The sequence below is a fragment of the Chrysoperla carnea genome, chromosome 5 (assembly GCF_905475395.1).
Source record: "Chrysoperla carnea chromosome 5, inChrCarn1.1, whole genome shotgun sequence".
NCBI lineage: Eukaryota > Metazoa > Arthropoda > Insecta > Neuroptera > Chrysopidae > Chrysoperla > Chrysoperla carnea.
In genome coordinates this window covers 36,002,828-36,027,795 of record NC_058341.1, presented here as the reverse complement: position 1 = coordinate 36,027,795, position 24,968 = coordinate 36,002,828, and the positions used below count along the sequence as shown (strand labels likewise).

General features: G+C 28.3%; 3 protein-coding genes across 4 annotated transcripts in view; 1 reads left to right on the top strand and 2 right to left on the bottom strand.

The window, feature by feature from the left end:
• LOC123300139 (bone morphogenetic protein receptor type-1B) overlaps positions 1-16,515 on the bottom strand; it is a 250,693-nt gene extending 234,178 nt beyond the window's left edge. The window contains exon 1 of the mRNA XM_044882629.1: positions 16,373-16,515. Within this exon, the coding sequence (XP_044738564.1) occupies positions 16,373-16,460 (88 nt within the window). The 5' untranslated portion in view covers positions 16,461-16,515. The remainder of the gene's footprint in view (positions 1-16,372) is intronic.
• A 1,197-nt stretch (positions 16,516-17,712) lies between these two features.
• Positions 17,713-19,440, bottom strand: LOC123300050 (60S ribosomal protein L34-like). 2 transcript variants are annotated; one of them, XM_044882519.1, is made up of 3 exons: positions 19,355-19,440; positions 19,117-19,188; positions 17,713-18,052 (listed from the first exon to the last, which is right to left on the bottom strand). In XM_044882519.1, the coding sequence occupies exons 2-3, from the start codon at positions 19,179-19,181 to the stop codon at positions 17,758-17,760; spliced, it is 360 nt and encodes a 119-aa protein (XP_044738454.1). In that variant the 5' UTR covers positions 19,182-19,188; positions 19,355-19,440; the 3' UTR covers positions 17,713-17,757. The 2 variants fall into 2 exon arrangements, with proteins under 2 accessions (XP_044738454.1, XP_044738453.1); XM_044882518.1 differs by lacking the exon at positions 19,355-19,440 and having other exon boundaries at positions 19,117-19,310.
• A 686-nt stretch (positions 19,441-20,126) lies between these two features.
• LOC123300778 (vesicle transport through interaction with t-SNAREs homolog 1A) lies at positions 20,127-21,556 on the top strand. The gene is made up of 4 exons (XM_044883426.1): positions 20,127-20,259; positions 20,407-20,465; positions 20,528-20,875; positions 21,316-21,556. Exons 1-4 carry the CDS (start codon positions 20,166-20,168, stop codon positions 21,469-21,471), a joined length of 657 nt encoding a protein of 218 aa, XP_044739361.1. The 5' UTR covers positions 20,127-20,165; the 3' UTR covers positions 21,472-21,556.
• Positions 21,557-24,968: the final 3,412 nt, after the last annotated feature.

The window sequence follows — 24,968 nt, the reverse complement described above, 5'->3', positions numbered from 1 at the left end:
TTTTATTTTCAGTCACGTAAAGGCCTTAATATTATCTCAAATATAATTACGAATAAAAAAAAATTATGTACAATAAAAATATAATAATATTTAACAATCGTAAAGATATTTATAACGTGAAGAACTCTAAATATCATGATGAATACGTAAATAAGACTATAATACCACAAATATACAAATCCAATGGGGCGAAGCGGAGAGACGCCCAGGTAATCGTTTTTTTGAGATTCACTCCTGTGATTAGTGATGTGTTCTAGTCTTATATACACGTTTGTATATTATATATATTTTTTTTAAAATATTATACAATTTTACTTGGGTTTTTGATAATCTACGTGCTGGTATCTTTCCAGTGCCAAGGTCCATAATATTTTAGTAATTGTTATATACCATAGAGTTACTAGCTTTGAGATTACGATTATTACCTATACTTTAAGTTTAAAGATTACATATTATATAATGTGGGTTAACGGAATTTCAGCAATAATCAATTCAATTTCAAAATAAAGGGCTCTGTTTTTATTGCAATTATTGTAATAACAACAACAAAAAAACACGAGAAAACCCGCAGCCAATTATTTTTTTAAATCCGTTGTTTTGTATTTGAGAAACATTTTTAAGTGATACATCACTCAAACTCCCAGTTAATTTTTTTAAATCCAAATTGCGTAAATTGACGTTAAATGATCTGTACTATAGCCCCCTGCATCTCATATAATTTATGATTTCCTCATATAATTTTCGCTCTTTATTGTATATAGTGTGCTATCAGTTTCAAACAATAGTCGCTTTATCTGTTTTTATAAGTACTATATATGTAAGTTGCCTTTTTAAAAATTTTCAACAGCTTTTGTTGAAAAATATCATCTATCTGAGTGTCTTCATATGGAAATTTACATGTATATTTATTATTAAATTCACAATTTAAATTTTATATTTAAAAATTTAATATAACTGGATGTAAACTTCCTGATCAAATTTAATAAACCTTTAGAGAATTCAGTACTTTGTTGACTCAAAGAAGAAAAAGCACACAAATTAGGACATATAATAAGAACATTTAATTTGATATGGAATGTGATATAAAAAATATCTTGAGGAGAATACTTGAAAGAACGAAATTTTTCTGCAGGCTTACGAAATAAAGTTCCGTCTTTCAACGTGACTATTCAAAAGAAAATTCTTGACTCGTTGCAATTAATTTGTTTTTTGGTGAATTTTGAATTTATAACAATTTTTATGTCCATCATGTCCGCAGATCTAGTACTAATAATTCTATGAACTGCAGCATACAATAGTTTTGTTGTGTATGGACCAAGCAAGTTAGAAGAGGGATCTTATAATCCGTTCTGTAATATAATTAAGATAGACAGACGTGATAGACTTTTTAACTGATATTATAACCAAGAGTCTGTAAATGTTATGTGTTGTAATGTTGTAAATAGTAGGGGAGACGAGAGAAATAAATAATAATAAAAATATTTTATTATTATAAATGATAACATTAAATTTTGTAATATTTATGTATTAAGGGTTGATTTTATCGTAAAAATTTTTTATATTCCTAAAAAATATATACCAATACATTTATTTTATTCAAAATCGGTAAGTAATGAAACACGAATGAAGTTTCGGTTCTGAAGTCATGAAGACATTCACAACATTCAACGAATTCGAGATTTCGATGAGGATTCTGTGTTAAGTATCTCAGTATCACAAAAAAATGCATAAATTTTTTTTGACACTGAGTGTATGCAAAGAAATCGAAGACAATCACGTTAAATATTTTCCACTAACATTTTTTTATTCTGAAGCCTGCCTTTAAATGAAACTTGTTTTATAAACAGAGAAAAAATTGATTTCAAATAAAGAAATATAATCCATTGAAAAAACAATAAACACGAAGCGGGTAATGTGTGCATCTCTTTTAGATAAGATCAAAATTTATTAAACATTCAAACCTATTAGACCTTGTCTATTTCTTAAATTTCAAAGGAATGTGATTCATGAATTGAAGAAATTATGTGTTTAACAGAACTGGTCAACCTGAGGAGCTTCATAACGACTGTCAACCATAAAGTAAAAGGTATATGTGCTCCAAAATAAATAATAAAATTCCACAAAATTAGTGCAATCAAAAATTTGTAGATTTTCCAATTGTCAGCCAAAACTGTTCTCCGTTCATGCGATACCTGGGAAAATCACAGCCACCAGTATCGTTCAAACGTTCATTAACAAGTAATCGACCACTTTGATTTAAATGGTGGATTGAAACTTATAGGACTCAAAGCACAGAAACAAGTGATAGCATTTTTTTGAGAAAAATGCCGAAAAAAAGTGATCAAAGACAATAACTTTACCAACAAAGTTTGATGCCGAATATTTATTGATGTATTAACGCTAATGAGATCAATGACATATTTCATATTATAATTTTTAGTTTTTAATAGAATAATGAGAATACAAATATATCCTCTTATGGTAAAACCCGACAATAACCCACTATCAAATATTAAAGACATGGACGCTCCAGTCTCACCATTTATCATATTTGATAAGGAATCCTAAAGAAACATCTTCATCATTTCTTCCCCCAACAATTCTTCAATAACTACTTGCTGCTCAAAAACAATTTCAAAAATATTAAGCGATAATAATATTTAAGAAATAAATTGTCTAAAAAATAGATAAAAAACCGTAAGGATTGTTATATTTACGAGCAACAAAAAATATTAATTTTTTATGAATTATTAGATTTGATAATAACTTTACAAAAAAACAGTCGTAAAAGCAGGAATAATAAATACACCATTGGAGACCATATTTTAAAAAAATAGGGAAAACAAATAAATTCGTAAAATGATATGTTTTTCATAAATTTTTTATGGTAAAAGAGGAAAATCAAAACAATTTATTATTTATACTTAAAACAATCTTCATTCGAAATATCCTGAAACAGTTATTTTATTATGTAAATTGCTGAACGTCTATTACAGCAATAGGTGAAACATGTACTTTTCGAAAAAAGAATTGTCTATAATACTAATATACAACTCGGCAGTAGACAGGAGTCAAACCACGGTGCAGCTCTTCCCAAAATCTAAGTTAAAGCAGTTTCAAAAACAGCAGAAAATTATCGAACTCAATTAATATCGATTTGTTCTACGGCGCATTTCAGTAAAACAGAGTAGCACAGTATTTGTTGTGAAATAATCAATCAACTCAACAATAAGTCGTCAACGATCTTTAGACCGTTTGACACCACCAAGTGTAACTGTATAAAAGTTTCGTACACGGCCTTTTCAGAATCGATACGACACGAAAGATAATCAATTAAAACTCGCATTAGCTGCAACTCGCATTCTTCCCACCGATGTGCTAAATTGATTAGTAAAATAACGATGAAATGAGCCATATTGCAGCTTTATCGCACTTAATGCAGATTTCGAGAGAAAGTTATTTTTAGCCAAATCAGGTCACAAAAAAATCAGTTTAGAAAAAGAACAAATCAAAAATATAAACTTATCGTAAAAACGTTTCAAGTTAGTATTTTACCATAAAAGTCGAAATTTTCTACACGATAAGAAATTGATTGTTAATCAATAGTTGTGGCGAATGAGTCAATGCAGTAGTGGCGTCAGGCCCATATTGGTTGGCGATACCCGCAATACTTCCGGTGGACAGCCCTATTCGTTACTGTAATATTACATATGCTAACATAAATACTATATGTATCTGTCTCTATACCATACCAGCATTGTAGAAAATTTCATGCATTTCTTACCATATAGTTAGTATTAATGTAAAAGAAGAATCATTGTAGTATTAACCAACTAACAGAGAAAATATTTTGTTATAATTTATCAAAGATTATAAAAATTTAATTACCAAAAGCCTAGACCACAATTGGAGTCACATGGCGTTCGTCGGTTGTCAGATGACGGACGCACTTGTAACAAGCCATTTTTGACATTTATATACAGGCCTGATTTTTTCTAATATTTCTACGTTTATATTTCGAAAACAGAATGGAAAATATAAAATGAAAAACATATATCGGCTCATTTTTTATTCGGGGACGTCTGTCTTCATGATTAAAAAGGGATCAACTTCTTTTCATTCTTCTTTTTGCCGTACAACAGTAACTTTTGTTAGAAAATTATTTTTCTTAGATGTTAATTTTTGGTACCCGATTTCAGATATTTTCAGGTTAATAAATTTACTCCAAAAGAATTGTAACCAGCAGAAAAAACGAGCAACATTTAATTATTAATATACGAACCCATCTATCCTCTATAAGTCTGGACATTCGAAACTGAATATTTAGAACAGAATTAGTCGTAGACAATTAAAAATAGTATCCTAGTCTATATATAAATTTATGTCTGAAAAATACGTAACGTTAACAGTCAACAAACATATTACAATAATATTATTTTTATCATTATTTATAGCATTTTTATCTAACTGCATCATGATTGTCTTTTAAATCATATTTATTATTAATATTTTTAAACTAATTAACATACAAAAAAATTAAAATTCAAAAATATATATATATTAATGAAGTTTTATTGGTTATATTGTTTTTTATTTATAAAATTAATTAATAAAACAGTGAGATCGTCTCACTGATCGAACGGTTCAAAGATTAGAAACATAATTTTATAATAAATACTCCTATCAACTTATTAATCAATTTCAATTTATTGACTTTTTTGGTTTTTGTTTGGTAATCAACATAAAATTCAGTTTTTCGTATATTATAATTATTAATTTTTACTTGTTTGTGTCCAATGGCTGTACCAAGACTAGGGGGTGGTAGTAACTGCTTCCTTTATAACACTATTTGTAACTACATTATATTAACGTTATTTTTTTACTTTTGAGTGCATATTAATTTGTTTTGGAATAGTTTCACTTTTGAAGTCGGTTTTCTTTTTGTTAAAAGTTTTTTTTTCACATCTTTTACTAAAAACACGTTGCAGTGCAAAAACTATTACCTTTTAGGGAAAACATTTGCATGTCCTGAATCACCTAATGGTACAGGAGCTCGCAACGTCAGCAGAACAAGAATTTTATTATTGCTGATTTTATGATATGTTGTTCTTATTGCTCTTTCAGTAAGAGCTTGGGCCATCTGGCTGGCGGTAGTGGTTGCGTTTAGTACTGCGCAGCCCAAATTTACAGGTAATAATCCTAAAATGTACAGGTAATAATCCTTGTAAAAGTGTTTTAGTATGTCTGTAATTTAAATATTATGTTATTTAAGTATACAAAAACCTAAAATAAAAATAAAAAAAATTCAATAGACTTACATAAGATAATAAAAAAAATTGCTGGCTGCTGCTGGATTCGAACTCGGAACTAATAATTACTAAAATATAATTTTCAATACTTGCGCTTTAACGCTTCTTGGCCATTTAACACCTACAGAGGTTGTCATAACATAAGGTATATAAAAATACAAATGTCATTGGCATTGCAATATTTTTCAACTTTTTCGCTTTTATTCAAGGTTTAGCAACCGAATTAACGTCTGGAAAATACTATGCTAAATAACATAATATTAAAATTAGAGATATACTAAAACACTTTTAAAAGGATTATTACCTGTACATTTAGGCTACGCAGTACTTAACGCAATCACTACCGCCAGCCAGATGTCCCAAGCTCTAACTGAAAGAGCAAGAAGAACAACATATCATAAAATCAGCAATAATAAAATTCTCTCTCGAAAACGTTGCGAGCTCCTATACTATAAAAAGCTTTATTTACATCTGAACTAACTAAAATTAACAATCAATTGTCGAGGTTAAAGTTCTACAAAATACATAAGTTGTCCTCTATGGTCGGTCACCTCAACATCCATATCAAAACAGACGAATTAAAGAAAAATTATATTTTAACCGTAACCGGATAAAATTTATAAATTTATTTCTGTTAAAAAATCTCATTGAACAATAATAATTCATTTTATCCACAAGTATTTATTGTTTCGATACAGAATATTTTCTATAATTATTATGGAATCATATAAACAAAAAAAATGTTAAGTGTGTAGAAATTCGTAATATGTAAGGATGTCGTACTTGTTAGACGAAATATAGGTGAACGACTTACCATCGGAGTTATCATATAAACAACACTAATTTGCAAATTTCACTTATTTATAATCACCTTTCTTTAACTATTTCGAATACATTGGACGCGCAGTAATCCGACAAACGTTTTTCAAGGTGGTGTCGAATTATCGAATTTGTCGGAATTTGCAGTACTGCCACAAACCCCCTGTAGCCCGGAACTTTTGAAAAAAGAATACCTTGTAATCTGACAAATTACATATCAAAGTGATAAGATTTCAATCATTTTCTAATTTCAGCCAGGAAGAATTCATGTATTTATAATAAATCTGCATTTTAATTACCGTTATACGTAGGTCGTATTAGCTAGGGGACGAATTACCACGGGTCTACTATATTATATTGGTACAGCATCCTAAAGTTATAAAAAAATTCATATTAGACCATACAAATTGTATTACAATATGAACACAATATTTATTAAACACTAAAAATAATAACTATCTGTTACATAAGAATAAGTATTACTATTTCGATATCATATAATTCATGGTTCTCATGATGAGCATGGCTATCATGGTGTGTCGACGCCACAGCTACGCTCGAATATAATCATTCTTATTGGAATGTAATGGTATATACTAGATAAATGCTTTAATTTATTATGACTAATTGATAATTATATTTTATTCAAAATAACCATTTGAAAAAAGAAATTTGTTTTTTTTTTTTTAATATTATTTTATAAATAATATTTTTTGTTGTAGAGAATTGGTAATTCAGGTAATTTATAAAAACATTAAAATGCGTGAAATAAAGTTTATACTTTTGAAAAATACTTTTATAATCACATCATAGTGAATGTTGATAAAGGCAGGGCACGATGGAGTAACTATGCATTATTTGAATAAATCATATTTTAAAAAATTTTTCTAATACGCAAACATTTCTTAAGTTTTCTTGAAAATTATCGAAGAATAGCTATATTAAGTATGGAATTATATAATATTGCTGAAATCAACCGCCTGGTAAAAACTCTACAACTGAATTTCGGCTCATTTCAAATAAAGGGCTGCTTGGACTGCTCAAGATTAGATAGTTAGAAAAAAAAATCAGACATTTCCCGCGCCTATCCCTGTTTCTGTTTTATCAATCTTCCTACAGTCCTTAAGTCTATATTTTCGTGGAAAGTATGACTATTAAATATTTATTTCAAGTATACAAATTATATTTTCAGAAAATTCAAATTAACTTTATCATTATTATTAATTATCTTGATGAAGATAACGAGTAATTGTTGACTTCTTGGCTTATTTTTTCATGACTAATAGAAACGAACTCGAAAAGAAACTTTTTAAACACAAATATTTAATAAAAATATGTTTAATAATGGTCTGAGCTTGATGATCTCATGTAACCCAATATTTGCAAATAATCATCTTTTCCAAGGCAAATCATGACACGTGATTTTCATATTTATACTTATGTCTTCTTTTGTCCTCTTCAAGAAATTCCCAAGGAATAATTAAGACTATCATTAGAAAAATTTAGCTTTTGAAAATAATTTTTTTATGTTTTTTAAAAGAAAGTTTCTCAATTTTTACAAAATCTCTTTCCAAAAATTGAATTTTTAAGTTACTCAGATTACTTATTACTTTGAAAACACATTTTTAATGATTTTCATTTTGTTTTATTGAATAATTTTAGAGATTTATTACTTTATTTATTTATTTATTTATTTATTTATTTTTTTTTTTTTTGCAATTTATTCATTCCAATAAAATTAACCGCTTTTAAAATGGAGTAATCATACTAAGAAATACGAGTCTTGCAATTGTTCATGGAAAAAAATTATTTTACGTTAAATTATGTATCTCATACAAATCGTGTACCAATATATTAAATTGAGATATTATTATGAGTTCTTGTGTGAGGTATACAAATCTCAGAATTAATTACGTTGAATGTCCGATGTACGATGTACATTAATAATATATTTTCATATTTCAAAAATTGTAAGATTTATAAAGGAAATTTAAAAAAAAAAAAAAGATAAATATACGTTTTAGAAAAAAGTTTTCTTTTCGTTTTAGCAAGATCATTACTGTTGCCTAAGACTTCAAATATTCGATATTTATTAAAATACTTCAAATATCCGATTTCATCCATTAACTGTTCGGAGTTCGACTTTTTCAACGGGTATTCTGTGTGTGGTACAATAATAATAATTTGCAAGACAAATCTTTATATTACGTGTAAAAATAATATCTACGTGTTTCCTGTAATTAATATATCTTTTGCAATTAAAATTCAATCAGAAATATAGTATTTATCGACAAACTACAAACTACTACTGTATTCAATAACTTGCACAGGTATCATTAATAAATGTTAAAAAATAAATTGTAAGTTGTGTGTACACGCAAAATATTTGCATGAACAAAAATAAAAAAACAAAAACAAAATGAAAATAAAACAATGAATGATGATGGATAATGATGATTGCATATGTTGTAGCCATACATTCAAAAATAGCCAGATTACCATCTGGCTAGTCAGTTTGTCATGAATTGTGGCAATCCAAGTGGCGAAAAAAGTAGGGAAGAAGAAACATGGCAGTTTTAAAAAATGGGAAATAATAAGAAATTAATATAAAATGTGCTGAAATTCAGATACAGTAGTATCTCACTAATCCGAATCTATTAAAAACCGGGAGTTATCGAATTTCTGGGATTGTATAGAAAAATTCATATGTTTTTAAGGTGGTTTCAGCTATCAGACAGTACGACTTCAACAAATGATAAATAATGATAATTTCAACCTCCTTTTGCCCCTCCCTTTTATCTTGTTCATGTTTCAAAGTAGCGTAAACAAAGGCCTTTAATTGAAATATTTTTTTTACTTTAACTATAAACGGTCCTCAAAAATATGCTTGTTTTATGGTACCCAGAAGGACAGCTTTACTTCAATTTTTGCTCATATGCTCATGTTAACTAAATAATACATAGTTATGCGGAACCTTTTAGCGCTGCTCTCGAACTAAAATAATTTCTACATAAAAATCGTACAACAAGTGAAAATAATCAATCGACTGAGTTAACTGTTTAATGCTTTAATTATTTTTAAAACATAAGTTAAAAAAACAGCTTAATATACGATCAAATTTCAACCCTATTTTCTCCAAAATTTCGAAAAATTTTCTAGGGGGTCTACAAAGTATCCTTTTTCGTCCTGAACATTCTAAGCAATACAACACCATAAAAATTTCAGTTCAAAATCTTTTTCGTTTTTGAGTTATCGTGATGACGGACAGACGGACAACCGAGAAAGTATACCAAAATTTTGTTTGTAGAATCAATATTTCTATGCGTTACAAACTTGGGACTAAACTTAATATATTCTGATATATTTCATATACTTTTTATAGCCTCTGATATATATATAATCGTATATCTTTCATATGATTTCCGAATTATAATCAAGATTGTTGGTGGTATATTTCACAAAACTAAAAATTCAAATAGTTATTCAAATTTTTTCAAATAAGTAATACATAAAACAATCATAACAGGTCATCAATATATTATTGGCAACCAATAATTCAAGAAAAAAAAATTTGTTGTGTGAAAATAAGTAGGCGTTATACCTTCATACTCTCCATACATATAATTACATGAATGGATAGAAATGGCATCATATACTAACACATCTTACACGTTACATATTAGTTATGCAAAGAGATAGATAGATGATACCAAAAGTATATCCATCATTAGTACAATCGTGGACAAAGAAACCGAACCAACTCAAAAGAGACTACACTAAGCTTTTCACTAACTTAACATGACATTATTGAACGCAGCAAAGTGCTCAAGTGATTTTTGTGCAGACTCATATGATCCTTATGATCCATTTAAAATGAATTATCGTAAATTTTTCTGTAAATATTAGTTTCACAGAAAAAATTATTATCAAGGGATTAGCTATTATTCAAGTGATTTTCTACTAAGGTTCAAGTTTACTAATTAGGAACATTTTCAATTTCTCAATATTTAAAGAAAAACTTCAAGTTTTATTTTTCTTTTCTCCTTCAACGATCCAGTTTCTATACGCATATATAACAAATCTCAAACTATTGTTGGTTCTAGTACATTATTCTGCCCAAGAAACATGAAATCCATTATAAAAACTCTATACTGGGAAGGTAATAAAACACATGATATTTTTATATTTTCAGAATATTTAAGAAGATCAGGCAGCGATCAAGTTTTTAACTTCGATCTACGTTTTCTTATTTGATTTTCGTTATAGATCGAATTGCTAACCTTCATTAAATGAGTTGTGACAAAGCTATCGGAAAGCAAGCTACTTTTGAAATAAATCACCTAAAGCAAGACCGATATTACATGGAAAGTAGAATGCACTTGAACCAAGTAAAATTGAAGGTGTTTTGATCACCTCACTTCAAAGGAGGAGCATACACGCTGAACGGTCGGGCCTACCAGTACATGAAGACTATGGTAAGAGCTGTATAGTCTTGAATTCTACTTTGTGGGACATATTTAAAATAAAGAATGTTAAAAAATAACAAATCTGATGGTACCTAGCAAAGTAATTTTGCAATTTTTTTAAGAGGAGAAGGAGGGAAACGTTGACTTATTTCTTCGGTCACTGCCCTGCTTTTATGCTGGATTTCTCGGATTCGAAATACTTTGACATCAAGCGGTCCTTGCTGTTTAAAAAAACTATGAAAAGGTAGCTAATGATGAGTCAATCCTTAAAAAACATTTTCAATCGTAAATAACTCAAAAAATATCCATTTTTCCATAACTTTTTACAGAGAATTTATAGCGAAGTTTTTATTTATTTTCCTATCGATTTAAAGAGAAGTATAATTTTGACTTCTGAGAAATGGGTGCCATTCATTCAATTAAAAATTCGCATCTTGGAGCAACTCGGAAAGTGATAAGAATTTTGATATGTAGTTCCAAAATACAACTCAAAAAACCTGACACCTATTTCGATACTAGACAAATTGAATACCAAACCAAAAATTTACATGTAAAAATTTACAAAATCTAATTAGATTTTGTCTGTCTCTTTTTTACCAAACAAGAATATTGGTACATTTTCTTTGTTCATAAGTGTACATATAAACACATTGATATTGTTTATAAAATTTATTGATAATTTTGAGTCATCAGCATGTCATCATTTCCGACTATTAATAATATTATTTATTAAAATCTTGATTAACACAACTAGCGTATAAATAAAATTAACAAGCAAGTACTATAAAGATTGTATGTAACAGAACGTAAGTAACTAAACGAATAATCGATATTTATCGACATTTATATATTGTTATTATGATACTTCATGATGGTGATGTGCAAGAGAGCTGAGCTGAGCTGTATATAAGAGCTACATACCTACTTGACTTGAATGGTATATGAGTATGACTTTAAGGTAGAATAACATTGAAACGCACTATTATAACGTTTATTTTATTTATAAATAAATATATAAATATTCTTATAAGAACAAGTTATATATTTTTATATTATATTATACAATTGATACAAGGGCTATACACGATTTATACTTTAGAAAAAAAATTTCATGCGAATGCGACCCTTATGATCCAGATTATCAACTTCCAGGGAGTAAATGTTAATATTAACGCCCCAATTGTATACACCGCATTTGCCAATCTTTCCAGCACATTTTGATGTTATTACGCAAGGATTGGAGCAAATACGAGCTCGTTAATCAAAATTCTTAACCAAGGAAAAAACGGAGCCGGTATCGATGATTTTTTTATTTGATAGGGTTATTTCTTATTTTTATTTATGATCGACTGTATGTAATTTTTTTATTACTCCGCCAATTATGGATCGATTTTGAAAATCTGTATTTATATTATCTAAGTATACTATTCAGGTGGTCGATAATTGTTTCATCAAAATCGATTCAGTAGATTAAGATATGAAGTAATAATTTTAAAGTACCGATTCCAATCAATAATTTCCTTCTTAGTAGTTATGCTTTAAAGTGGATGCCAACCATTCACTCAGTGGATCCTAAGTTAAAAATCGATCATTGACGTCGACTCAAACGTAATTACATGGAAACTATTGATTGGAGTTGGTACTCTATTTGTTACTATGACTATGAAGCGTAAAGATATGTTGAAAATTTTGTTTTAGGTTTTCGAACCGCAAATTGCAAAGAAATTGGCACAATCGAAAAATTTTAATATTAGAGTTGGTTTATTTATTTTTTTTTTTTTTGGACCTTACAAACAAAGAGAATAAAATATATTACATACGTATATATGCATTATTATTTTTTCTCTTTGTTTGTAAGGTCCAACATAAAGTAAACCAACTCTATAAATACAATTGAGAAGACTTTGCTGTTGAATCTACAAAAAATTTTCAAGCCTTATGCCTTTTTACGAGGTGAAATTTACATGTAAATTATTTCCTATAAATTACATAGACTTGGAATCTCGATAGAAAGTTGTTAGGGCACCTGAGCTATTTTCAGATTTCGCTGCTTCAACGTAGTCTCTTTCTGTCTTCTCTTTCTCGATCATCGAAAATCTAAATGCTCATAGTTTGCGCCAAATTTACATTTGCACCAAAATTACTATTTCTGCGAAGCAAGTAAGTTTTGTTGCACAAAGTGAAAACTAATTCCATAATTTTTTAGAAACAATTTTGCTTCATCATTTTCATAAAAGATTTATTGATTAAACATAATATTTAAGTACCAGACCAACTGATTCCGAAAGAATTAAATTTTCTCTATACTTTCGATTAATTCTTAAATTCGACATCATCTTGAAAAACGTTTGTCGGATTACCAGAGGCCACTGGATATGGGCACAATCCAATAGTACTTAGCTTTATGCTTTACAAATTCCTACATAATATATTTACGAACAATTATCGATACATAAACAGGTGAATATTTTTAAGGTATGAGATCTTAAAACCAGAATTTATGGTCTCATAGTGGCTATAATCACGTAAAATCAATTGTTTCACAAAAAAATTCACATACATAATAATAAAATAATTTTTTTTTTATCAATTGACAAGTTTCCAAAATAAGAAATAATAAAAAATTGTATTAAAAGAATTTACGCGTAACAACTGCAACATTTACACAACCTTTGGAAAAGACAGATTTGAGAATATTTTTTCTATACGATATTTGTGATTCCGACTGAGTGACTACTGGTTGTTTGTTGTTGATCTGAGAACAGTGCAACCTAGATGTTTGATTTTGCAGAAATCATATACGGTTATTCCGCATATATCAATCATATGTGTTTAAGATAAGTATTAAACGAATCTGTCATTAAAGTGAATACCCAGACACAATGCTTAATTTCAGCAAAGATATGTAAAGATGTATAAATTGATAAATTAGAAGTACGAAAATTGGGTTGCTCTTACAATTTAACGACAAGATATTGACCGAAGAAACTACTACTGGAAATCATCCCTTATAATATTCGAGTTTGGTTCATATTTCAGAAAGTATTCATACAATCGTAAAAGGGACCCGTTGTTTGTAGGACACAATTTATCAAGAAAATTATTTTAATCTAAATTGGAGACGAAAAAAATTGTGCTGATTTTTTGTAAGAGAAATTCCGATCGAGAATCGACAAGTTTATTAACAAATAAATTTCCTTATTTTGTGAAACTGGATGAAACTAGGTAACTTTGTCTCTAAAGAACTAAGATCGGGTCCATTGTATTTTTGATTGAACAGTTTTTAGTCATGGTGAACACAGTTTTTCCAAAACGAAATTCTCTAACTTTTCTAGATTTTTCAGTTGAATAATTCAAAACTTCCTGGCCAAATTATTAATAAATTGTTTTGGAAGAAAGTGGAAAGGAAATTTTACAAATAACGAACATGGAAAATGATTATACTAAATATGACCCAAAATATTACGATCACATTCTCCTGTTTTTAAAATAATTAGAATAGAAAAAAAAATTATAAAAATTATTTTAGAACTTTTGTACTAAAATAAAAAAAAATCACTGATGTTTATCATTTTCCACGGAATATCCAAACATTTCCCTCACTTTTCTAGTAGAATTTTAAATCCCCGATATTTCCAAGTTTTTTAGAATTTCCAGTATTATTGCCACTACGTTATAATATCGCTTAAAATCCTGTAGAAAAAGCTTTTATTTCGAAGTGATTCTAAAGGTATTTCATAATATACTAATTTAATCGTCAAATGAACTGGATTCTTATGTTTGTTGGGTCGTTATCTTTTTAAGTAATATAAAGACACTCAAATCTAGTTGATTTTACGATTGAACGATAAGTTGGGATAAGTTTGACTGGGAAAATTACTCCACAAAATATCACCTTTCATATATCGGAATATCACCCTTCGCTTAGTCTATATTTTAGAAACAATCCGCCCAGCCCTCAAAGAAGGCACTTTTTGTAAATTTCTCAAGACGATTTTTTGCAGTGTTCTTGGAAAAAATCGAAAAGCTATATTTTCTGATTACTTAAAGCACGTCTCTAAATCCGCAAATGGAATGGTCAACAAAAACTTTCAATAAGATTGAGAAAATCTTTTAAAAACATTTCAGATATGCCATTTTGGATCCAACTGTATAATTTATTTGGCTTGGAGGTGCAAGTTATTTGCTAATTACCTAAAATGTTTGATTTCTTTACTTTTTGGAAAGGAATATGTTGTTCCGACTGCACCCCTCTGGAACTGTGATTGACATTTAGATTTAGAATAATAATATGATTCCTTTTTTCAAAATCCTTTTTGACGACTGTAATAAAATTGATTTTTCTTATTTTCGGCATTAAGACTAATACCCGAGTGGCAAGCTTATTAAGAGTTGCAAATACTGCAGTTAACGAGTAGTATTATAGGTAGCTACAAGCCTACAATATTATTAACTTGTAGTTGCAATAATAATTGCTAATTACAGCGATTATTCTATGTACCTTTAGGCTGTACCCATTAAATGGAAAGTTATATTTACTATGCATAGAAAATAAGTGTTTTTGAAAATAGATTAAATGTAATGATGTGTATATGTATGAATTTACCGCCATTTCGATCTAATATTTTAGATTATAGATCCAAAACTTCACAAAGATATGGGTAGTTCTTTCAGCGTCTTAGATAAAATATCATGAAAAATCGAAGCTATTGTATTTGTAATTTTGTATAACATACTGTTATTTTTACCTATTTCTAGTTGTCCACTGCAAATAATTTAGAAATAAAACTAGTTTCTTAACTTAATTACGATACAAAATGAAAAATTCCGTGTCGGGGGTGAGAATAACTGGTAGAAGGTTTTTTAATTGCTGAAGGTTTATGAACTAGTCAAAAGTTCTCGTTCCTTATATTTTGCATACTCAATTTCCTTCAGAGCCCGGTCTAACTAATAACATTAACCCAAAAAATTTTTTTGACATCTTAAAAAACATCCTTAATTTAAATAACCACCTTTTAAATTATCTTAAATAACCATATACCATCATTCAAAGTTACCAGGCGTCATAAAAATGTATATTTATCGTAAACTAACCCATCTTTAGAATACTGCATGGAATATCAATAGTTATTTTGTTTACTTGAAGATTTGACAGCTCCATAAACAACATTTAACGACAATTCGGGTCCATTTACATGTAGAATTATGTAAATTGGGCTAATTGTAATACATTTTTTATTAAATTGTAATAATAAAAATGTAAACAACCAAATTTAAATACGAAAAATGCTTTGTAAATAATCATTTGGTATTTGGAATTAAATTTGTAATGGTATTTCAATAAGAGAAAAATCAATTTATATTGAAGTTAACATCAAACGGTTAAACAGTACACATTTTTATTAAAAACATATGTAATTTATTAAAACAATAACATAGTTTGTGTACATATGAAGCAAAAGGAACATTCTTAGATGAATTATACCGATTAGCTGTGGAGACTGTCTCCAGTTCTAGGTTCCAATAGACTTTCAATGCAATAACAACATACTCCAAACAAAAACAAAAATTGTAAGAAAAACACTTTGTAATAAACCTAAAGATAAATATAAAACAAATCTCAACAATCTTCGATCATAAATGACATGTTTACATTAAAGATTTACATCAAAAATATGACATATTATGGACCAAAAATCATGTCTGACTGACGCGATTAATACATGCGCAAAACCATTTGGGCGAATACAAAATGTAATAATTTTGTTTATTACATACCGAAACGTGTTTGACGCATTATTACACTAAAACCAAGCACTAATCCTTTTTTGGCACCCCAATCACGTGAAGAATTGACAGTAGCCATTAGATAAATTCACTTTTTTCACAACCCACACATATCTATGTCCACCATTATGACTTTTTTCACATACATACATTCGAAATACTTGTTTAGCGCAGACGTCAAGATACTTCATACACATACTTCTGGCGCCACCTGCATTCTTTTAATATGCATTATATTTATAAAAACAAATGAATCGTTTTAGTGCTACCATCTTCGTTTGAAAGAGTAAAGCAAAAATTCTTGCTTAGTTGTAAAGTTAAAATGTTCATTTTGAAATACAGAGAAAATTCGTATTCGCTTCGCATTCAAAACGAACTTGTATGAGAATGAATCTCTAAAACTGCATTCGTATACGTTTTGGATGCTTATAAAGCTCACTTAATATTTATTTTGACGCTGAGCGAAAGCGCGCTTACAGCGAAATCGTACATATGAGCTTATAAGCGTCTAAAAAATTGGGTTAGCGAAGTTATCCAAAATGAACGCAAACTTTTGGAGTCGGTTGTTAAATATTCGAATATTTTTACCATTCCCAAATATGTCTGCTTAACCTTGCAAATCAATTAAAAAAAATTAGGCTGTGGAGATTCTTTTACTTTTAAGAAAATTTATCTATTTATAAACACGATAGAAAAAGTAGTATCGAAATATTTCATATTTGGTAATTTTGAAACAACTACAAATTTGCTATTTATATTTGATTTCATTTTTAAAATCCCCATTATCATAAATAGTTCGTATATTCATTTTCGAATTGTGGACAAATTAAGACTTAATTTTTAAACTACTTTGTCGGTTGTTGGTATTGGATTTCCGTTATGAGGCTAAATAGTATGTCCCCAAAATTATTACAGACTGTTTGATCTTCAAATTAGCAACAGTGCTTTTAATAACAGTTCTTTTACATTTTTGAATTAAAAATTATGCAATGAACTCATATAAAGGCTTTATTAAAAATTTCTACGCCAAAATATTCTGGAACATCTTTCCTGATATTTGATTAAAAAATTTACATTTTAAAGAGGAACAAATTAAATAACTTGAAAATGTCAGAAAAAATTAGTAGCTATTATTGCAAATTATGTATTTTGATAATTGTAACCTACAAATTACGAACACTCGCTTAATAGCTTCTTTCTCTTTAATAAAATTTTGATACTTTTAGTAACTCTCGAGATTATTTGATATTCTTGAATTCTGGATCAAACTATGAAATTATTAAGCTATCAAAAATTATTTCTAAGGATTTTACAAAGAAAAACAAAATTTATTGAAGTTTTTAAATAATTATTTATTAATAGAAAAAACTTTACATTTACTTCGTCTCTTTTTTAGCTTTTGTGGATGCTTTTTGGGCTTTAAGAACTTTTACTACAATCTTTTGTTCTTCAATGAGGAAAGCCCTAACAATACGTTCTTTAACACACTTGTGGCAAAGTACACCTCCATATGCTCTTCGTACAGTCTTCTTTCGTCGACACATACGTGTTCGTTCTAATGGTCGGGCTGGTTGGATACCTCTGAGTTTATCTTTGCACTGTCCACATCTTGGGATTTTCTTTGATTTTTTCAAATATTGGTATACTAATTTTCCACCTGGTGTGCGTACACTAGAAATCATAAATAAAATTATTAAAAATTGTACAATTAACAAAACAAAAATTTCAAAAAATTAAAAATACAGAATTCAGATGCTATTTTTTCAGCAAATAGAGTAATTTAAATTACTTCAGTACTCTAGCCTAAATTTTCATCATTTAAATTTTAAAATGGGGTTATCAAGAATTAAAATTTGTTATACATAAGGGTGTACGAATAGCATAAAACAATAACAAACATTTAGCAAAAGTGGAAATAATATTTTTAAGTGAGGTAGTTCTTAACAGCCTAAGCGTTTACACAGAAAATTCGCAAACCCAAATGAATTCCAACGAATTATTTCAATCTGAGATTCAACTGTCTATAAATATTTTTGAAGTTAATATTTTAATATTCCTTTCTTTCTAAAAACAAGCCGAATATTCGATGTCCGTAAAATCACATTCAGTTAACGCTTTAAAAATTTGATTTAGTCGCATTGCTACAATGGAAAATATTTTAATTAAAGTTGTTTCGACAAAAATAAGTCTCGTAGAATATTTGAGAATCTGGTCTCTAATCTTAATGTAATTACAAGATATTAAGATGAATTTGATGTTAAAAAATATTACTTAGGTGAAATAACATATCTTTTCAGCGAATAATACGATCTGAATCAAAAATCGGACACAAAGAAAACCAAAATGTGAAAATCACTCAAAGTAAATAATTTTGGAACAAAGTATAATGAGTAAAGACAAAAACAATAAAAAAGATGTTTCTACAATGACCAAATTATCATTTCTAATAAATCATTCGTTTTAACCTTACATATTATACACGCAAACAACTTAATTCAAAAAATTTATTACCGTAAGAGTCTTTATGTATCAATTAATATAAATATTACAAAATTATCTCTTATTTTTAGGGAACGTCGAAATAATCATTGCAAATTTTTCGCATGGAACACAAACATAACCTCTAAATACTAATTTACACATCCCCGAAGAATGTTTCTAGTATAGTTTAAAATGACAGTAATTACATAGAAAAAATAGATTCCAGTGGATAAAATTATAAAAAAATTACTTACACTCGGCGTTTGTTTGATTTTGTGTTGTACGACAATCGTCGTCTGTAGGTTAGACGTTGAACCATCTTGGACCTAGGAAATTATCACAAATTAGATATTATTTACTAGAAATATAATTTACATGAAACACATGTAACTATTTTCGAAAAGATTGAACTAATTTCGATATAAATAATTAATATTTATAATAGATAAACATGGATAAAAATAATTAAAAAATATACCAACAAACACGAACCTATTTTAGTTTACTAAGGAAAGGGAAGTAGCAGCACAATAGTGCCATCTGCAAAAATAAAATCTTAACCACAGACGTAGCTAAATATAGACAGTTCAATCATAAAAATTTCACATTCTGTTGTATATTGATAAACAACAGAAGTTTACACCATGGATTGTAATCCAAGACTCGGCTAGATAAGCTCTAAGATGGCATATTTGGATCAAGAGACTCGATATATTCTCTGTTTGGATCCATAATTTTCTCGTTTCTGTACCAAAAGGAACTAACAAGTATTTCAGTATTGAGGTCCTGACCAAAATGAAAAGATATTTGCGTAAACTGTGTGAATAATGTGTTTTTAAATTTCGACATCTTAAGATGTATTTTGATGTTGACGCTTGTCGCTGAAATTGATCGTCAAACTAGGTTACGTGGTCAGGTTAGATTGTGCTCATAACGAAAAAAGCTTTTATTCTCAGAACTCATTTTGAAAGTAGAGTAATTATTTTTCTTCTCTGATAAATCCACAATTCATATTCACCATTTCCATGTGTTTTATTAAAGTGAGGTTAGGTAATTACTTTTATACTTTGTTGTTATTATTTTTAACTATTTGACGCTGAGCATACTCTATTTTTTCAACTAGATGGAACCCTAATTTGACGCTTAAAACCAGCATCAAGCATAGCTCATCAAAAGCACAGTCATATATTTGAATATGATCTAATTCTAAAGCATAGAAGAAAAAATTATAGTAATTAAAAGCCATGTTTTAATAACAGCGCTACCAGCATGTATTTAATAAGTCTGTGCACCTAATTAAAAAATGGCTACACTTTTTGACAGTTATGAACAACAATATGCTGTACTTACGGCTGATATTACTGCACAAATTGGACGATTCAATATCGCAACCACTGGTAATTAAGTTTTTTAAACTTATTTATAAATTTTATGTTTTACAACGAAATTCTTTTGGCCTCTTTGTTTAATTGAAAATTAACAGTTTTTAAGGCTGTCAAATTTGACACTTACATATGTTTACGTTGCTTGTTTTATGATTTTAGATGAAAAACGGCATTATATCAATGACATCGAAAAGCATGTCGATGAAGCAAAAGAACTTGTAAGTTTATATTTTAATATATATTTTTATCATTTAATAAAAGCCGGTAAAATGATTTACAGTTGGAGCAAATGGAATTGGAAGTACGAGAAGTAGACAGCACTCAAAGACAAAGATATCGAACACGATTAGATTGTTATAGATCAGAATTAAAAAGATTATGTCAAGAATTTGCAAACTCACGCAGTTCAACATTTAATACAGGCTATGATTCCTTAGATGAATATGCGGATGTTCGTTTAACCGAGGATCAAAAACGTCGGTTGTTAGATAATTCAGAACGTATTGAACGAACTGGAAATAATTTAAGCAATAGTTATCGAGTGTTGTTAGAAACAGAACAAGTTGGTTCACAAGTATTACAAGATTTAAGTAGCCAAAGAGAAACCATACAAAGATCCAGGCAAAGAGTAAGTATTTTTTCAGTTTTAATTTTTGTAAAATGGGATGTTTCTGTTCATCGTTTTCATTAACCAACTCATCCTAGTAACTCTTATTTTCGTTTTTGATAGTATAGTTTGTCTGGGTGGTAAACCATAAGAAAAACGAATGTAACATTAAAAATAACGGAAAATCATAATAATAATGATCACATTTCACGAGTAACAGTCAAAGATTGCTTAAAATGTTGATTAAGACGCATGCTGTTGATTAAGATGCATATCAAAAAAGTGGTCATAGCCTTAATCTTTGAATTACTAGCTTTATACCAATTTTATTAATAACATCGAGATATATATGTACGCAAAAACCATTCAGAACGTGCGTCGAGAAAAAACAATTAACTTGAACTCTGTCCTTGATTAATATTAATAATCATTATTGATTAGTTCTTTTTTTTAAACTTTAGCTGAGAGATACAGATGAAGAGTTGGGAAGATCATCACGCGTTATGAATTCAATGATTATAAGATCAATTCAACAGAGGTTTGTAGTATATGCCGTGGCTGTTGTTTTTGTTGGAGCAATCACGTTAGGTCTATATTTATCATTTACTAGAAAATAATCTCTAGATAGTTGAATTTTTTGCACGATTCACAAAAAATAAGCAGTTATTGTTAAAAAAAACCAAAATTATTTTAAAATTTGTAAATAGCGTAAGAATTTCGACAAATGATAAAAAAAAGCTTTCATTCTTTATAAAGAGTTGTGGTTTAGAAAACAATGTAATTTTTTATTTTACAATTGAATTTTGTAAAGTTAATTTAATTTTAATTAAACCTTACATTGTAACTTTTGTTCAAAGAGTTATTCTACTTTTTCGATGGCCAGTAAGTGCTGGTCATCTCAATAAATAAAATGGTAACATTATTCGTATTTGTGTGTATATCTCACAAGAAACTACTGAAAATGTCGTGATTCAGATTTTTTATTTTCATTATGACAGTTTGTGGATCATTTTAAACTATTTTTATTACAAAATAGGTAATACGTATTATATCGATGTAAGCTTTGTGCGTTTATATGACCATTCAAATGGGAAATTTCCGCACATGTTCATCATATTATCATATTTAATTGAAGAAGTAGAATAACTCTTCGACGTTCAATGTACTTATATTTATTCATCGGCCTATTAATAAGTAATAATTTCATGTTCATTATAATAGTTTTGTCTTTAAATCAATATTTTAGTATCGGTGATTGATCAAATGTAAAAGATAATTTTAGTATTTATTTTCCAGTAATCATTCACAAATATTTATCGATAATATAATAAATTTAATTACTGTTATTTGTTAAAAATTATGAAATTTATAATTTAAATATCAATATCGATTGATTTCTAAAATTCGATAAAGTACACTCAAGTAAAAGAAATCTAGCTAGAGTAGTTTCCTCTAGTCTAATTTTTTTTTGAGAATTGTAGATTTCTATCAAAACCTATTATGCTGTATTGCTGCTCCTGTGATGTGAAAATTCGCAACTTAAATCTTGCGTAAATTCAGCTAAAGCAGCTTTTCAATTCAACATGCTAGGTAAAGATTTTTACTCTTCATGCTCTAGCTAGGTCAATATTATCGAAAGGGACATGCAACAACAAGTGTTAGAGAGACTTTTGAGCTAAAACATTCTTATAACGCTTAGAATATTTAAAGTGGTGCATTTATTTGTTGTTAAGCATACTTTACTCTAGACTCTAGTCAAAGATATCTTAATCTCTCTACTTTGGCTGGAGTAACTCTTACTGAAGCTTTAAAAATAGTCAAGTTTTTTTCTACATTATCAGTTAAAAGTTAATTAACATTTCGATCGTCATCTTAAAAATTCAATGTTCTTAAATCAACATTCCAATGTTACCTATCTAAAATTTACATTATATAAACATTAGCTACATTGCATATTTTGAATTTCGATTGTTTTTTTAAGTATAAAATCAAAATTAATTATAGCGTAGTAATATTAGAAAAACCAAAGATGCTGTTTATCACTAGAAAGAAGAGTTATTGGTATTAAACTTATTGAGCGACCTCAATTTCGAACGTATGAACATATCCAAATTTTTAATAAAGATAAAAAGTACAAATACCGTGAATAAAGAACAACATTTCAAATAAAGTAGCAAATTTTAACAAAACTGTGGCTATACTTATTGCGCAAAATTGTTTTTAAAACTATCATTTTAAAATGTGCTTTAAATTGAAGTAGCGGAAAGATCAGAAAAAAAATTAAGATTAAATCAAAACCACACGACGTCTATGAATTGTGACGCTCATGTGAGTAAAACATTTATAATTCATATTTTAAGCGTCTACGTCTTAACATTTTAAATTTATTAATATTTTAAGAAATTTTGTGCGGTCTATCGTTATTTGTTTCTGTATGTAAAGTATCTATAATTTCTAAAATTGTTTATTATGGCTGTTCTTCTAATGCGACAGTTTCAGGACACACTGTGTACATATCTTAGTTTCGTTTTTGTCAAGTTAGCAACAGCTGGTAAACTATATATTTAGGCTTGGTTCACATTATCCTGCTATGTCCGATACGCTCCTGGGTCGATTAAATATTTGAGAATTACCCAGTCGTCGGCCAAGGTTCTAAATTTGGATTTAACATTGCTTTTACATAACAAGCGTTCAATATTTAATTGGACTGAATTATTAACAATGAGAAGCAATAAGTTTATAACTATATCTTTCATATTAGGATAGCAAATTACGAACGCATCGAAAATGACACGATAGTGTGAAATAAGCCATATGATACATCTAAAAATTAAATCAACAAGTATTTTTTTGTCAATGTAAATAAATAACTTAATTTTAAATATTTTGTAAAATAAGTTTTCTAGAGATATTTCTATAAAAATCATCTAATCGTCAAATGAGATAATAGGTATAATATTCATAGAGACGTAAATATGGTTGATTTTGCGAATGAATGACATATTTCTTAATTATCAACTGAAGAAATTGCTCCGGGGAATCACCCTTTGTATTCGCTTTCCTCGCCCAATCGTAAAAGATACTCGATTTGCGTATTTTTTTTGTGACAAAATGAATCCATAAAAGATATCAATCAATACAAATCGAAATAAATATTTTCGATATTAAAATTTTTGATATATTTCGTTCTTCTTACAAATTATCCAACTGCATTATGTAATAAGTATTTGCTTTTGAAGGGTGCAATTGCCTCTCTTTGGTTTTGGACTTGACTTCTTCGCCGCATAATTTCTTTTATTTATTCGTAAGAAATATATTTCATTCGTACATCTTTCTTCTGAAATGAACCACACAATCTTAAACAAAAAAAATTTTGTTATTAAAAATAAATATATTATTATCACTGCAGAGATATTTTCACTTAAGCTCAAATTGTTTAATCTAACTATAAAAGGTTTCGATCAATATACACTGTTGGTATTACCAAATATACACAGTATTGTTGATCGTGTAAGGGGCCTATTTGGCTGTTATCAAATGTAGTACAGTTTGTTTTAATCAAATTTTTTGTTATAAAATTTTTAATAAAACTTATAGCAATAAAAGTGTTGTTTTCTTATTAGAGTTTCCTCAACGTTGCAGTTGGTAATTTAATGAATAATTTTATCAAAGCGAAACAATAAATCTATCAAGAATTAATCTTCTTTTAAGAAGTGTCATTTTTTGTTTAATGAAATTTTGATCTATTCAAATGATACTATTTTCAAAAAAAATTAGTATATGGTTCTCTGTACCATGTTGGCTAAGTTATATAATTATTGATTTTAATATAATTTCTAGAATTAATTTAATTTACATTTATTTATTGCATATAAATTGTCTTGTTATTGCATTTAATTTATTGTATAATAGAAAAATATTCAATTTATTCAAATTTAGCAATTTAAAAAACACATAAACCGAAAGAAGTCATTATGATATTTATATATTTTAGGTTGAGTTGAAATTTTCAATAACAAATTTTATGTACGTCAGTGTTGAAGTGTTTTATGAATGTCCTAATAAAAATGTTACGCATTCATTATATTACGTTTCAGTTGTTTCAGTTTGTTTT

Bases quoted from the DNA above. Each gene is read 5' to 3' on its own strand.
- LOC123300050 (XM_044882519.1), bottom strand. From the start codon at position 19,181: ATGGTTCAACGTCTAACCTACAGACGACGATTGTCGTACAACACAAAA. The intron at 18,053-19,116 runs GTAAGTAATTTT...TATGATTTCTAG, and splicing joins AAATCAAACAAACGCCGAGT to TGTACGCACACCAGGTGGAA.
- LOC123300778 (XM_044883426.1), top strand. From the start codon at position 20,166: ATGGCTACACTTTTTGACAGTTATGAACAACAATATGCTGTACTTACG. The intron at 20,466-20,527 runs GTAAGTTTATAT...AATGATTTACAG, and splicing joins TCGATGAAGCAAAAGAACTT to TTGGAGCAAATGGAATTGGA. The intron at 20,876-21,315 runs GTAAGTATTTTT...TTTAAACTTTAG, and splicing joins TACAAAGATCCAGGCAAAGA to CTGAGAGATACAGATGAAGA.